The sequence below is a fragment of the Diorhabda sublineata genome, chromosome 8, assembly GCF_026230105.1.
Source record: "Diorhabda sublineata isolate icDioSubl1.1 chromosome 8, icDioSubl1.1, whole genome shotgun sequence".
NCBI classification, from domain to species: Eukaryota; Metazoa; Arthropoda; class Insecta; order Coleoptera; family Chrysomelidae; genus Diorhabda; species Diorhabda sublineata.
The window spans coordinates 31,658,899-31,675,806 of record NC_079481.1 but is presented as its reverse complement, the minus strand read 5'-3'; the positions used below and the strand labels follow the sequence as shown (position 1 = coordinate 31,675,806).

At 35.8% G+C, this 16,908-nt stretch overlaps 1 protein-coding gene across 4 annotated transcripts in view; it reads left to right on the top strand.

Moving 5' to 3' along the window:
• LOC130447955 (E3 ubiquitin-protein ligase UBR4) overlaps positions 1-16,908 on the top strand; it is a 35,890-nt gene that overhangs the window by 14,912 nt on the left and 4,070 nt on the right. For 2 of the 4 annotated variants that reach the window (XM_056785034.1, XM_056785032.1), the window contains 25 exons: positions 485-837; positions 894-1,201; positions 1,264-1,682; positions 1,747-2,396; positions 2,452-2,729; positions 2,805-3,063; positions 3,900-4,074; positions 4,319-4,773; positions 5,371-5,589; positions 5,666-7,296; positions 8,128-8,315; positions 8,370-8,534; positions 8,619-8,836; positions 8,994-9,161; positions 9,220-9,838; positions 9,896-10,275; positions 10,753-10,932; positions 10,994-11,218; positions 12,423-12,643; positions 14,042-14,348; positions 14,415-14,649; positions 14,706-14,949; positions 15,057-15,377; positions 16,332-16,656; positions 16,709-16,865. In XM_056785034.1, coding sequence (XP_056641012.1) covers positions 485-837; positions 894-1,201; positions 1,264-1,682; positions 1,747-2,396; positions 2,452-2,729; positions 2,805-3,063; positions 3,900-4,074; positions 4,319-4,773; positions 5,371-5,589; positions 5,666-7,296; positions 8,128-8,315; positions 8,370-8,534; positions 8,619-8,836; positions 8,994-9,161; positions 9,220-9,838; positions 9,896-10,275; positions 10,753-10,932; positions 10,994-11,218; positions 12,423-12,643; positions 14,042-14,348; positions 14,415-14,649; positions 14,706-14,949; positions 15,057-15,377; positions 16,332-16,656; positions 16,709-16,865 — 8,700 coding nt within the window. The remainder of the gene's footprint in view (positions 1-484; positions 838-893; positions 1,202-1,263; positions 1,683-1,746; positions 2,397-2,451; positions 2,730-2,804; positions 3,064-3,899; positions 4,075-4,318; positions 4,774-5,370; positions 5,590-5,665; positions 7,297-8,127; positions 8,316-8,369; positions 8,535-8,618; positions 8,837-8,993; positions 9,162-9,219; positions 9,839-9,895; positions 10,276-10,752; positions 10,933-10,993; positions 11,219-12,422; positions 12,644-14,041; positions 14,349-14,414; positions 14,650-14,705; positions 14,950-15,056; positions 15,378-16,331; positions 16,657-16,708; positions 16,866-16,908) is intronic. The other 2 variants (XM_056785033.1, XM_056785035.1) reach the window with 1 other exon arrangement.

Sequence of the window (16,908 nt, the reverse complement as noted above, 5' to 3'; positions counted from 1 at the left end):
TAATGAAGATGTGTAGGACAAAAAACGAAAAGGAATGGAGACAGGAATAAGGCGCATAGAACAAAACTTTGTAAATGAAATAATGAATAATTTTGGCTAAGAAGAACAAATAACGAAATACGGAATTTCTTTGGAAAAGCAGAACTAAACAAAATAATAGAATCGAAAGGAATTGGGTGGCTGGGTCACTTCTCAGCGATGGGCTAAAATGGCTGCTTGTAGCACCTATATACATACATATATGAATTAGAATAAAGTCTTTGATAGTTAGATTATGAGCGTGTTAGTAGTGGGATTGTGGCAAAGTAAAACAACCAAGGTGTACCAATTCTAATATATTTTCGAGCTTTCGAATACTTATGTATTTGATTTGTTGAAATCTTAAATTTTTTGAAAAACCGAATTAGTTTTAGTTGATTTTGATGTTCAGTTTTTAATTTTTTTGAAGAAATTGTTCTTTCATAACATGTCGTGAACTTTTAAGGTTTTTGGATGTCGCCGAGTATACAAGCAACAATAACTAACCCAACGGTTAAACAAAAGAAAAAGAAAGTCGTTAAATCGGGCAAGACAACAAATTCTCTAAACTTTCCTGTTGATTTCTTCGAACATTGTACAGTAATGAATGATGTGGAGATAGGCGGAAACGATCTTTTGCAAATATACAATCAAGCTCAGTTGAAACACCGTCTCAACACTACCGGATTGTACGTGGCTTGTAATAAACCCGTAGGATTTTCTATTGAAGTAACAAATAACGACGCCAATATAGTAATGGTGGGATTAAGAGTTTTGGTCGGTAGTCAGGACGTGCAAAGATGTCCGTCGTTTATTGAGGTAAGCCTATTTAATTAGTTTTATATTATGTACCTATTTTTAATTACATATTATAGGTATTTGGTCGTATTACTCCCATAACCCCGACCCGCAGTCGTTGGTACGACATACCGTTTTCCCGAGAAGAAAGTTTACAAGCCGATAAAAAAATAACCATACTTTTCGGTCCTTCTGAAGATCCGGAGACCGTTACAATGGTTGATAGTATAAAGTTATATGGTAAAACGAAAGATTCATTTGGGTGGCCGGAAGAAAACGACGAAAACGTACCGTCTACAGGTACCGGAAATACGCAACAAGTAGTTACGGCAACTGAAGGTGAACAAAATACTAGTAGTAGAACGCAGTTGACCAGACTCGAAAAGTAAGTGATTACCAAAATAATAATAACAATTTATATACCAATTAATTGAATTTTTATTTCAGACTTGTAGTTTCTATATTGGAATCTCTGGATGGTAACTTCTCCCTCCATTTGACAGAAGATAAACTGTCTAAATTTAAAATTCCAACTCTTAAAGTAGCTACATCGTTATTAACGCTTCCCACTCAACCTTCGATACAGATTCACACTAAGGCTTTATTATCATCCCTTCATTCCACTAGACAACTGTACCACAATTACAAAGATCACGCTTTGTTGCAACACGTTTTGACAACTTTGACAGAAATGACAACCTCTAATGTCAAAGATTTAGACGCCGAAAGTTACTACAGATTAGTATTGATTGTGAGAGGTATCGCTGTAGCTAGACCACAGAATTTAGTCAAATTTGCCGATAGTCATACTTCAATACAAGATGTTGTACTCGAAGATCCATTGGATAACGTTAAAGATAAAGAAGGTATATAAATATATAAAATTTTCTCATTGTAGTTTGTTCCATTACCGACTCGTGTTTTTTGAAGGTACTCCCAAAGAGGCGAAAACGACGGAACGTAAGCCGCAAAGTCAACACCTATTGATTCAACTTATAGACGTTTTGTGGTACTTGCATTCGTCAAAACCCGAAATTCCTTCGCTTTCGTTAGTCGTCGCGCAAGGACTAAAACACACCGAACAAATAGTACACGCTCTAGTTGAAATAGTTCACGCCTTTAACAGCAGCGATACTTACAGTAATATAACTATAGCGATATATCTTCAGTTGTTGTTATGTAGCGATCCATTGATAGCGTTCAGCGCTAAACAAGCTCTTAGTGTCGTACTTAAACCAAAAGCAAAAAGAAGGAAAGTATTTATTCCGAGTCCGCCGCATTGCGTCTCGCCGCCACCTATACAAAAGAATAACGAAGACAGAAGTAAAACGCAAACTACTAATCAACCGCCATCTTCTAGTAGCCATGAAGAAACTGTCCAACACAGACAACCGAATCAATATGACGTCGATTCCGTGGAAGCTATTTCATTGTTGGAACAACCCGGTCACCAACAGGATAACGTTAATCCTTTAGAAGCGTTGCTCGGGGGTGGAGTAGGATTTCCCCCTTTGTTAGATATACCTCCAGACGCCGATGATGAAGCTATGGTAGAGTTGGCTATAGCCTTAAGTTTACAGGTAAGAAGAAGAATGAAAGGAAAACTGTTTTAATGATATATACATACATTAAAAGGAACATGAAATTGGCGGTGAACAAAACCAAGTCAACCTACAAAGTCTCCAAGTTCAGTTAGGACAAGATGTATTAGTTCATCAAGGGCAGAATGCACAAGCTCAAGAAGCTGCTAATTTCAGTGATACTACAGCTTCGGCTGCCGGTTCGGACGATGAAGGTTCCACGGCGGCTACGGACGGTTCGACATTGAGAACATCCCCTGCCGAACAAGCCGGATCCGAAAGCGGAGGTAGCGGAGTGGAAAGTATAACCGGTGAACATAACGTATCCGGCAGGTTTGTAGATTCATTGTAAATCATTCGAAACGGATAATAACAAATCGTTTATTACTAATTTCATGTTATTTCCAGTGTTTTTTGTCATAGATCATCAGCGTATGGCGATAACATGCAAGAAACTATCAACTTGGTATCTAGATCCGATACCAGCTCAATTGCGAACACCGTCGGCGGTATGACCGAAACTGACGCGCAACAAGACGAAGCGGAAATCGAAACGGAAAATAGCAGCAGACTTCACGTACTTAGGTTGCAGCTATTGGAAAAATTGATCGACTATTTACCAAAATTGAAAAATGTAGATGGTGTTAGAGCGATACCGTTTTTGCAAGTGAGTTGTTAGAATAAAATCTCGGTGAGATTACCACCAGAAGGTTTAAAGATACTTTATGTAATTGCTCATGAAAGCATTTTACTAATTTGTGGTGCAGTTAACTGTCTTCATCCTCCTCATCCGGTTGTTTTTTGTCTACCTTCCCATTTTATTGTAACCCGATTACATAAACTCTAAAATTTTGGATATGCTATCTTCAGAACTAAAGTTATTCCACTCTCGCTGACTGTATGACAGATGACAGTTGTACTGTGTTGCTGTGAGTTAACTGTCAATTAATTCATCAAACTAAAATTATTCCACTCTGCGTGACAGTATAACAGATGTACTTGTTCATAAAATAAACGATGCTCTTACAGTGTCTTGCTAGAACCACTTGTCCACTAGGTCCCAATCATCCAGCTTTAGGAATGAAAATTCCTGGTACATTTTTACATACCGATCCAAATTCCACATGAGGAAATTCGACACCGCGTTGTGGTTTTAGAAGCCTTATTACTCATAAATCATTATTATGAAAAATAGGCTTCAATGGCAAAGGTACTTTCCAATGGAAATGAAAGAACTAAATCGGAAAACAAAAAAAGAATAAAATAGGAGGAAATAGAAAATGGAAAAAAAAGAAGAAACTGATAAAAAAGTAGAAGAAAATCATTTGAAGCTGTAGTAATAGAGAAATAAGAAAAAAAAAGAGAAAGTATATTAAATAGAATCTGATATTTTTATTAAAAGATAATTTGAATTTTGATAGTGTTTGACTTAATTCTTTTAATTTATTTTAAACTTATTTGTACTTATTTGTAGACAATTTATCAAGTAATATTTCTCTTTAGGTCGTACTCCAACTTACATCCGACATCGATGGACATTGCGAGCGGGATCGAACATGTTTAAACGCCCTTTTGTCCACTATAATAAACGAATTGCAATTGACTAATGACAACTTTGTTGATATTTGTACTAGAACTAAACAGCGAGAAGTACAATTGATTCTACTAAGACTTATTAGTGAGTATATTCATTTTCTAATAAATAGTACTAAAAAAAAAGAAGAACTCTGAAAAATAAATCACAAAAACCTTTAATTAATTATTGAAATACTCACTTTTCTTCCCTATACCTTTTTTTGTGTCAGATGAAGGTTCCGGTCCGTCTTGTATCCATTTCTACCACTGTCTTTGCCATTATCTGTAACTTTTCCTCTTTTTGATCCCAGGTCCATTCTATACACTAAATACACGTTTAATTTCAGGTGTATTCATGCAGAGATGCAAAACATCATCAACTCCATCTTCGTCAAGTAGTAAAACACCAGCAACGGATAATTCGACTTTCGTTTCTCGAACTACGGCGACGGCTTTACACAAATCCGATATAATAAATTATTGCAACAAACTCCTTCAGTCGCTGTTGAATTATTGGAAAGCAACATCGAATGAAGACGATTCAAATAGCGTTACTGGCAATTTACTGAAAGAGCGATTACCTCATCCGCCTCCCGACATGACTCCGTTTTTCCAACGACAATTCGTCAAAGATAACCAAGACGTATTTCAGACTTATCCTCAACTTTTGACCGAAATAGCTTTGAGGTTACCGTATCAGGTACATAGACATTCTGATATTTCGGAACCGATCAGTTCTGCGTTTGACGTTTCTTGGTACAATCACCTTTGCGATTACATGATGACACCTCAAACGCCATTCGTAAGTATAACTATACAACATTTTATAATCAGGTGTACTGCTCAAGGTGAAGGTGACCAAAACTCACCTCAGTCTAATTTTTCAAAGTTTGCTCATTATAACCAACTCTGAACCATCTGTATACATTTCGAACTTGTGGAAAATCTTTTATTGATGGTCATTGATTATCACCATGCATTGTTAGATTTCCTAGTTTAAATTTTTCTATCTGGATATTTTTTTCACTTTAACATGAAGTGGAGGTGGAACAGATTAGCTCTGAATTTTTTTCAGTTTTTCGGAGCTCTTGTTTATTCAGTTTTCGGTCACTAAACAAATAATCATGACTTTAATGAGCAATTAGTATACTCAGTATACCATCTTAGGCCTAAGCCCCCATGTCTTGTGACAAGTCAATATAGCTGCAATACATTGGAGATTTATCCAAGTGTTTTATCCAGGATGGCTTCTAGTTATCCTGGATCAGTTGAACGGTTAAGTTCCGTGAAGAATAGGTGTGCCTATGATTCGTTTCTTCTTCTTGTTAACGTTATTCTATCTAGTTTGATTGAGAGTTGCTCTTTAGTCGATTAATTAATAAATTAATACATGTTGCAGGTACGAAGACAAGTTAGAAAATTGTTGATGTTTATTTGTGGTAATAAAGATACCTACAGACAATTGAGGGATCTACACGGTTTGAAAAATCACATGAAGAGAGTAATGGAGTGTTGTACAAAAGCCGGTTATCAACCTACTACAGACGTACAGCACGCCCTCAGTCTACCCTATGATTCCCTAGTTGAATTAATAGAACATCTTAAATATTGCGTTGAAGTAGGTGAATTTTAATCGATTCGAATTGAAATAATAATTTGCTAGTTCCATTTGGATAACGTAACATATTTTTTAGGTCGCCCAAAGTCGAACAGGTAACTGGCAACGTTTCTGTATAAAAGAAGAAGATATCATTCAGTTTTTGATGCGAGTCAGTTTCTTGTTGGACGACGGCGTCGCTCCTACGATTCTACAGCTGTTACAATGCGCTTTAGTAGTAAACTCTCCGACCGTTAAAAGAACTGACGTTGCCAAACCGACCACTTCTAGAAAAGAACGAGAAAAATCCGACGATTCTAGTACAGAAGCTTTATTCGAAGAATCCAATTCCGTGCTTTTAGTCGAACAAATCTCCAAGCAAGTATCCAGAGAAGTATTCGCAAGATTTACGAAAACTTTTATGCTAGAAACGAATATAACATCGGTGAGGTGGCAAGCTCACGCGTTGATACAAGCAATTTATAAAAACTCCCTACCTAAAGATCAGCAATCGATATTGGAATTATTGTGGCAATTGTGGCCTTTATTGCCGGTTTATGGTCGCAAAGCGGCCCAATTTGTGGATCTTTTGGGTTATTTCTCATTGAAACATACCGAAGTACCCGAAGGTGCACCGCTTATTCCTGAATACGTTGAAAGAGCTTTCGGCGTGCTTAAAGCGCAAAATGAGATGCTGGCGCTTCATCCTAACGCTAACTTGTACGCTCATATGGGTCAATTTGTAGATTTAGATGGTTACTATTTGGAATCGGAACCTTGTCTGGTCTGCAATAACCCCGAAGTACCTTTTACAGTGATTAAACTTAGTTCTATCAAAGCGGATTCAAAATTTACTACAACAACTCAAATAGTTAAACTTTTATCCAGTCACACTATTAGTAAAATAACTATAAGGATAGCAGAGTTGAAAAGGACAAAGATGGTGAGAACGGTTAATATCTATTATAATAATAGATCCGTACAAGCGGTGGTGGAATTGAAAAATAAACCGGCTTTATGGCACAAAGCTAAAAAGGTGACATTGCAATCGGGACAAACCGAAGTTAAAATCGAGTTTCCTCTACCGATAGTAGCCTGTAATTTGATGGTGGAATACACCGATTTTTACGAAAACATTCAAGCCTCATCGGAAACTTTGCAATGTCCTAGATGCAGCGCTTCCGTTCCGGCTAATCCGGGCGTCTGCGCCAATTGCGGAGAAAACGTTTATCAATGCCACAAATGTCGCGCTATCAATTATGACGAAAAAGATCCGTTCCTGTGTCACGCTTGCGGTTTTTGTAAATACGCCAAATTCGATTTTAGCTTATTGGCCAAACCTTGTTGCGCCGTCGAACCAATAGAAAACGACGAAGACCGCAAAAAAACCGTTTCCAGTATAAATTCTTTATTAGAAAAAGCCGACAGGGTTTACAAACAATTAATAGCGAACAAACCGACTTTAGAGGCTTTAGTACTCAGAATAACTGAGCACAGATCGGATAATAAAGTCGAAGAGACTAGCAGTAGTTCATCTAATAATTCTACGAATTCCACGGCAGGCGCTAATGCTACATCCGGACCCCAATTGAAAGTTAATAAAACAATTCAGATGCTGGCTCAACAATATTGTAATGATTGTAAGACTTCCTTTGAGGAATTGAGCAAGATAATACAGAAAGTGTTGGTTTCCAGGAAGGAATTGGTAACTTATGATAGAAAGCACAGGTATGTTGTAATTTCTAGCAAAACTTTTTTTTATAACTGAGGTTGGCAACTAAGTATTTCCGCTTCTTACCGACAGGGTCATCTCCATTTTCCATCGTTTCCACATTCATTTTTTTTATTTTTTAATATGACCACTTGATTTTCAAGACTTTTCTGACTATGCTTCGGCTTCCTAGACACTTTTTTCGACTACATTCAAGATCCTTAGACGTTTTATATTTCTAGTCTTTCTTTTCGACAACATCCTCGTGCTAAGAACCTTTCTTCACTACTTCCTATCTTTTTAGATTTCCTTTTTGGAGTTTTTTCAAACTATCATAGCTTCCCACTTGTTTTTTGACCATATATTAATTCTTCATCTTCTATTTCATAGGTTCCCGTAGTTTCTAACACTCCAAGAAAATATGGATAGAGATTTTGTTCAGAATGTACACGTTGTATCTTCAGGAGTCCATCGAAACGACATTTCTTTGGTTATATGTCTCAACCATAATAGATTGTTCCAGTAACTGGTTTATTTCCAATTCTCTTTCTTCTCTAGTGTTTTCTTCATTATCTTTAAATTCCACAAAAAGGTTCAGGTTCTACGAAGGACTCATCCTGTATTATTGAGGTTATAAATGATGGGTGCTACCCAAGAATTTAACTCAATGTAATCAGAGGAAAAAGAAAATCGAATAAAATAGTTTGAGCTGCACTTGTACTACACATAAGCAAAAATGTCTTGTCTTGTTTCATTCTGTCTATATATATATATATATATATATATATATATATATATATATATATATATATATATATATATATATGATTAAATAATCACTTTTACAGGGATATGGAGCTTCCGAAATCCACACCGGTTTTAAGTGAAGTTCTAATAAATTCACCTTGCGTGAATAACCGTTGTTACGGTTGTTCAACTGCAGCAACCGAACACTGTTTAACCCTTTTGAGAGCATTGGCGCACAACCCAACAACTAGACAAGTTCTTTGTTCCCAAGGGCTCGTTCAAGAATTAGGTAAAACTCATTTTCATTTATCAGGATCTTTTCGTTTACTCAATTTTATTGTAGTTTGGAATAATTTGAGAAACGGTAGCGTACACAATCAAGAAGAAGTCAGACAATTACTTTGTGTACTTACTAAAGACAATAGAACGGCCACAGAAGAATTGTGTAATCTTTTGATGGAGAGAATAAGTTTGAGTTTAAACGGACACATAAGTTCTGCTGATATAGGTAAGTATTGTATTTATAAAACTCGAACTTTCATTGTTAGCTAGTTCAAATGAATTCATTAACATTGTTTCTAATTGTATACAGGTACAAGCGTTCGGCATGAAATAGCTCTGTTGGCTGCAATGGTGCGAAAAGAAGACGATTGCTGGGAACTGAAATTACAATGCATGATGGGACTGTTTTTGAAAGCATGTGAAGATTCCAAGAATCCCTTGGTGATGGAATCTGTAATTTTACCATGCTTGAAAATTTTACAAAGTCTAATGAAAACGCCCGAAATTAATAATAATAAAAAAAATAAGGTAAAACTATTTTTTTTTTTAATTCTGAATGTCCCACGACGTTGTGCGATTCCTAATTATCACTCCTGTTGCTAAATCCACTATATTCTTCTTCTTTTTCATCATTAATGTACTACTTTTTTATATCCGCCAAATATTTAAAATTATTATTTTTCAGGATAAATTAAATAGCGTTAGTAGTATACAAAATATGGCGTTATCTGGTGAGACGGTAGACGTTCGTAAATTTTTAGAAAAAGATCAAGAACATACATTCAACGGTTGGAAATCTAGATTCCCCAAATCACCCGAATCTTCTACTATAATCAAACCCAGCAAAGATGAGGTAACTTATCGAATTTTCAATGTATATTTCAATACATTTACTTTTTTTTATTTTATAGACAAGAAAATATTACCTAGCGGAAAAATATTGGCGAAAATGGCGAAGAAACTCCAAAAAATTATACACCAGCAAAACGCTGAATCTTCACGATACCTCTTGGCTAAAAGCTGTCATGTTTAATTCTAGTTCACGCTTGGCGCGTCAAGTAGCTTGTAATATCGTAGAAATGATGTGCAGTAGTTTCGAACGTAAACGTGACATATTGGACCTTCTCACGAATTTCTTAGTCCAACTTAGCACAGCCGGTGAAAGCGCTGCGGAATTCTTAGCTATTTATCAAAATCTAATTCAAGAAGCCCCTTGGAAACAGTACCTAACTATTAACGGTGTACTTTTGATGTTAGCACATTTAATAACCGTAGAAATTGAACAACTACATATACTCGAAGAAACGACATTAACTTCGGATCTGGCTCAAGGTTACGCTTTGAACCAGATCACGGAATTGTTGTCTTCTTTCTTGGACGATGCCGCTATTAGACGGCAATATAAAGGTAGATTAGTTGGAGCTGTTTTGAATGGATATTTGTCTTTGAGAAGACTCGTGGTACAAAGAACCAGGTTGATAGACGATACTCAAGAAAAGCTTTTGGATTTATTAGAAGACATGACTACAGGTAGATTCATTTCAGTAGATTATTCTTCTCATTTCTATGGATAAATAATTTTTTTAGGTACGGAAGAAGAAACAAAAGCTTTCATGTCGGTCTGTATTAAAACTGTGGAACGATACAGTCTCCAAGATATTCTAACGCCAGTTTTCATATTTGAACGGCTCTGTTCAATAATATATCCAGAAGAAAATGATGTAGGTGAATTTTTCTTAACTCTAGAAAAGGATCCGCAACAGGAAGACTTTTTACAAGGTAGAATGTTGGGAAATCCTTATTGTAGTCTCGAAGCTGGATTGGGACCATTAATGAGAGACGTTAAAAACAAGATTTGTCAAGATTGTGAATTGGTCGCGCTTTTAGAAGATGACAACGGAATGGAATTGTTGGTTAATAATAAGATTATGAGTTTGGATTTACAAGTTAAAGATGTATATAAAAAGGTAATTTTTTTCATCTAAAAAGCAACTGCAAGTACACTTGAGTAGTTTGAGTGATGTCTGCAGTGTGGATATTCCATAGATTGTACTTTAGTTTGCAAGTAAACCGTCATAATTTAGTAAAAACGCGCGCTATTGCCAAATGGTGAAGAATTAAGTTGCTGAACCGCCAATTCTATTTTCTGTTTTATTTGGTTTGTATTGTACATCAATTTTTATTCTCTGGTTCTTTATGCTAGACTGTAGATACGCAATGGGAGACTACAGTTTGAACATAATAATTTCCTACCCAGACAGAGATACAACTTCTTGTGTTGGGAACCGTTAGGATCTGTTAATCATGTAGTTGAGTGATACAAAGTGACCCTCCATTAAAGTATCGTCTCTGATTACCTAATTTTTGTCTTATATTAATGTGACGTCGTAGTTAAGCGATTCCAAGTGTCCGTTGTACGTGCGATATGAACGTTTTGTTTGTAGATTTGGTTGGCAGAGGGCGGTGACCACGAACCTATGCGGATTGTGTACAGAATGAGAGGACTTTTGGGAGACGCCACCGAAGAATTTATAGAAAATTTGAATAATAAATCTCAAAGTGATATTGATAATGAAGAAGTCTACAAGATGGCGAATGTTTTAGCCGATTGTGGAGGATTACAAGTACGTATATAAATATTTATAAATTAGTGATTTTTATTGGAACATTTTTTTGATATTTCAGATAATGGTAACGAGATTGGGAGCTATTCAAAGTGTTACAAGAGCCAGGCCTCTTTTACAGGTGTTGTTAAAATTATTTAGGTTGTGTGTTAAAGTTAATCGGTGTCAAGAAGTTTTAATACAACCTCAATTGAAATCGATGGAAGTATTTTTGCGTACTTTGCAACTGTGTTTGAATAGCGATAGGGATTCTAGTCAAACGGGAGTCACCGAGCAACTATTAGACGTAAGTATTATCGTTAACATATTAAATCCGGTTCTTCTTCTGTAGAACTCTTTATACCCTTTTGAACATTGGGATTTCTTTCTTCCGATCCTTTGCTACTTATCCATTTGCAGTATTATTTTCCTCTTTCTTCCTGTGCTACTTGTTGTAACTAAGTTGTCCTTGGTCTTTCTGTCATTTTTATATCTTTTTGCTTTTGTCATTCTTCTTATTAGGCTTCATGTATCTTAAATATATTTCAACTATTTTTGTTCCTATTCAAGTTTCTCTTTAATTACCTCATTTCTTATCCTATCCATTCTCGTTTTCCCTGCTATTTTCCTTAGTTGTTTCCGCTACTATTTTGTTCATTACCGAAGTGTCATTTTCATATATTAACATGGGTACAGTTATCAAGTCGTTTTCTTTTATTTATTATGGTATATCTGATTTGCTTTTCTTCGTTATCTATTTTTTTCTTCTGGTATTCAAAAGTGACTATTTTTTGTTCTTTTATTATCAAATCTTCCCCACGTTTGATCGACTACCATCCTTCTGCATTCCTTCAATTGCATTTATCCATATGTCTACTTTTTGTTCCATTTTGTTAAATGTATCTTCTACTATATCGTCTTCATATACAAATCCGTCTATTTTTACCGGTTCTAGGTTTCTGTACCCAATTATTGTTTCCAGTTGTTGGTTCTTCTTCTTTTTTATTGTTTTTATCATATCAAGAATAGAAATAGAAGTGGACTAAAACTCATTGTTTCATTCACATGTTCTTCCGTCTATATGAACTTTGAACTTTCCACATACCAATTTTGTATCTATCGAGTCAAATGCAGATGTCAAATTTATGAATATGTATTCATTCTCCCTGTTCTATTTTCCTTTCTATTAACCTATTCTATAAATATATAATTTTCTTCTTTTCCATTTCCTTATTTTCGTCTTTCGCTTTGTAGTTTTTGCTCATTAGGTCATCTCTTTTTCTAAGTAGTGGTATCAATTGATTTTTTTTCAAATCTCTGGGTATTGTATTTGTGTCCCATGTTAAATTGAATATATCAATATCCATCCCTTTCCTGTTTGTCCTAAATATTTTATCATTTCCTCTTTTATGTTATTACCTCTACACTCTTTTCCCATTTTTATTTTCCCTTTCTCTTCCGTGATTTCCTCTTGTGTCTATTTGAGTTATTAGTCTTATTTGTTTTTGTAGATAATGGAAACGATTTTGTCGAAAGCTACCAGTGAACCTGAAGAGAAATTTAAAGAGTTTTCGAAAACGCTAGGAAGTGCGGATTACGTGAAATCTCTACTGTCGTGTACTAATCAGCAAGTAATTAAAAGCAATTCCGTTCTAGTCCATTTAACCAGAGTATTAGCAGCTTTGGTATACGGAAATAAAGAAAAGATGAAAATTCTACTAGATCATTTCAGGTATGCCTGGTTCGTCAGGTTAAATACAATAGCGTCCAAAGATTTGGATGTTACAAGGTTACATTAAATTAAAAAAAATTAATATCCATGTAGAAGTGAAAATTGTCCAGAAACTATGTAGAAATAAAAAAAAGAAATGTTCTAAGTCAATAATTTACTGTAAACAGATTATTTTACATTACATGTGAACAACAGAATAGAAAAAGGCCATCTACGCCTAAGATCCTCCACTGGATATATACCTCAATGGTTAAACCCCTTCTCACGTACAGGGCCATCGTGTGGTGGTCCTATATGGTGAAAACAAAACCAAGAGTGCCGCTGGATAGAGTCCAGAGCCTCACATGTCTCATTATCACTGTGCCCATGCCGTCAACTCCGTCTAGAGCTTTTGAAGTCCTACTAGGTCTCTCAACTTCGATTCTAGTGATTTGAATTTGAAAAATTTAGACGCTGGCCACGGGTGAATGTCTGACAGTGACCAAATGGCGTCTACGACCGTTAATAATAAGTGCTTGGAGACATACATCACTGAGGGAGAGCAATGGACTGATGACTCCCAAGTCATCTGTACCAAATAACAGATATCTGTTATACAGACACCTCCAGGATAAATAAAGGGGCCGGAGCAGGTTCTGCGGAAGACAATCCAAAATAAACGAATCTTGAGCTACTATTTTTTCAAGCCAAGTTATTCGGTGTAATGAAACGTAGACGCGCAATACTTAATCACTGCTATAGAAACTCACGGTTATCTGGTGAGTAGCTCGTTTAACGGTCTACTTGCAAAGCAGGTTCTGCGGACCTTCTGCCTGTATTACCAAACCACTGTTCCAATTAAATAGACGTGAAATTCGACTAGTGACTGGTCTTTTAACCGAATACGGTTATGTAAAACGCAATTTTCACACTAAGGGCATCACGGACGTCCCGAAGTGCCTCTGGTGCATCGAGGAAGATGAAACTGCAGACTGCGTTATATGTGAGTGCCCAGTACTCACACTAGCGCGGTTCAAATACTTGCAACTTGTCTAATGACATCTGTCTTTGGTAATGTAAAGTACAGCACCACGGGCCCATCGGAAGACCTATGTATTTGACTACTATTATGAATTATCAACACTTTGGAGGTAACGGTCGCAGCTATTCGTACACATTGTTAGATCACTTTGTTTTGGTCTTCTATTCTTTCAATATATATCTATATATTTTTGTTCCCAGATGTCTGCCAACAATTTACAGATTCTTGTAAACAGTTCTAGTTCTAATTGATCAAATATTGGCACTGTGTCTAAATCATGTTGTATTTTTTTATACCAACTTCTTATCTATTGTATTAAATATAATCTTGATGAGTTTGGTGTAGTATTTCATTGTATATATATATATATATTGTAGCTCCGTCCTGGATTTCAACAAATACGATTCGGATCACACGCCGGAGGATCAACAGAAATTAGAAATGTTTTGTGTTTTAACAAACAGTATAGAAAAGAACGCTATCGGAAACACCCTAAAAGATTATATAATTTCATTGGATGTAGTTAAAAACGCCGTAGAGTACATCACAAAGCATGCGCCTTGCGTTAAACCGACTTTACTTAGAGTGGACAGCGATGAATTGAAAGATTTTATATCTAAACCGGCCTTGAAGTATATTTTAAGATTCTTAACCGGTCTAGCGCATAGTCACGAAAAAACACAGGTAATAAAAAACGATATAAACCGACCGTTAGATTTTATGGAATAATATTTTATTTTGTTGTTTTAGTTGGCGGTAGCTGCTGCCGAAACGATTCCTATTATCCATAGATTAGAGCAAGTATCATCTGACGAACACGTCGGTTCTTTGGCGGAGAATCTACTAGAGGCACTATGTACTAACCCGGACGTTGCCAAGCAAATAGACGCCGTTAGAGATTTCACCAGATCGGAAAAGAAACGACTTGCAATGGCCATGAGAGAAAAACAACTCGGTCAATTAGGAATGAGAACCAACGACAAAGGTATGTTTAGTTAATAGTATGTATTCTATCATCACTCGTCATTATTTTCTGTGTAGGTCAAGTGACGGCGAAATCAAACATCCTTCAACAAATCGAAGAATTAGGTGACGAATCTGGTTTGGTTTGTTGTATTTGTCGAGAAGGATACGAATATCAAGCCACCAAAGTTTTGGGATTATACACGTTCACAAAAAGGTGTAATGTGGACGAATTCGAAGCCAAACCGAGGAAAACTGTTGGATACAGCACCGTTAGTCATTTTAATATTGTTCATATCGATTGTCATATGAGTGCAGTAAGGTAAAGTAGATCATTATTGCGATATCTATTCTTCAGTAAGGAATATATTCTACCATCAGCCGACAATTAGTCCTATCAATCAATAATGAATAATTTGAATTCTATAGATTGGCAAGAGCTCGTGACGAATGGGAATCTGCAGCTCTTCAAAACGCAAATACGAAATGTAATGGTCTCTTGCCATTATGGGGACCGCAAGTTCCCGAATCATCATTTGCCAGTTGTCTCGCCAGGCACAACACTTACCTGCAAGAAAGCACCAATCACAGAGATATAGGACACAATTCCACCATTCACGATTTAAAAATATTGATATTAAAATTTGCACAAGAAAAATCCTTCCACGAAGATACCGGTGGTGGTGGTCCGCAGAGTAATATGCACTTGATACCATATTTAATACACGTGGCTTTATATGTGATAAATACGTGAGTAAAACTATTTTTATGTTCACAAAATTTGTAATAAACGATGAGAAATATTTGAGAATTATCACATTCGTAGTGAGATCACTTGGTAACAATGTTTAAGCCAATGCATTGACATTCTGCCACTGATTTGATGGATTCTAAGAGGACATCATGTTATTGGTAACATAGTAAAGATCATTAACAGTAGTTCTCAAAACTTTTATTTTGAAACCTCTGAAGAATTGCTTTGTTTGAGGTGCTGGCATTGCCTCATAATTGTATGCCGTGGTTCGACCAGGTTATAGGATGGTTTTGTAAAGCAACACTTTATTGTTTAGTTATACTTTGGATATATGACCAATAAACTGTTGTTTTGAGCAAGAAGGTCCGAGAATACACCTCTGGGAGACACCAGAAGGAATTGGGTATTCATTGGCATGCTTCACAAGGAAGTATCTGTCTATTATATATGATCTAAGTGAAGTTTCATAGTAGAGATGAGAAAGGAACTGTCATTCCTTATCTAATGTTTGAGATATGTCTAGGAAGGCTGAAGAGGCGTTTAGACCTGTATTGATTTCGTTAACTAACCTATAAACTTGTTTTATGTTCATTTCGGAAGATAATCTGATGATCGGGGGTTATTTTTTTCTGTATTAAGATCTGATAAAACATTTCAGTGACTTTTACAATTGTGGCTCACTACTATTTTTGTATACATTTCAACATACTTGAATTAACTGTTGAACTCAAACGGTTTGGATGGTCTATCGAAACATTTTAATCTCTTATAAACATAAAGATTAAAAATTGTGAAAGTAGATAATTATTTACTTTGAAATTTCTTACATTTGAATGCATCTAGAAAAAATTATGTTTATGGTAGACAATCTTATTCGTCGGAGGAGAATTTTTTCTTTTTTACTTATCAAAATTCTATACATTTATTGCTTTCATTGAACAATATTTTAGAACTAGAGTGAATAAGAGGGAAGAAGCTAATTTGATGTTGTATTTGGAAACTACCAACGTTGAGAAATGGATAGAATCGTCTTATGATGCAGAAGGTCCCCTTTATTGGGCTACAATGTCAATTTTACTTCATTCTCAACAACAGTGGCAAATGCATCGGCTATCTCACCTTAGGAGGTTAATAATTTTAGCGCACGCTCGGCATTGTCAACCTATAGGTCCCGTCAAAACTTTATCCGATAAAACAGTCAAGGATTATGCAGTTTATAAACCATATTTGATTTTCTTTGGAATTATCGATGGGATTTATAATTATTTCTTTAAGGTAAGTCTAATGCTTTTCAAACAAGATTTGGTGAACGAATATTTTGTTGTAGACTGTAAGCGGTCCAGATGAACAGTGGTCGAATAATTTAGCAGACTATATCAGACATAACGACGAAGCTTTAATGAAGTCTTCTGAAAAGTTATTGGCTGCTTATACTGATGAATTTTTACCGTGTACTTCCTTTTCTGAATTCTGTGATGTGACAGGTGAGTTACAGTTTGTTTCTCATATTATGTTGTATTCAAATTT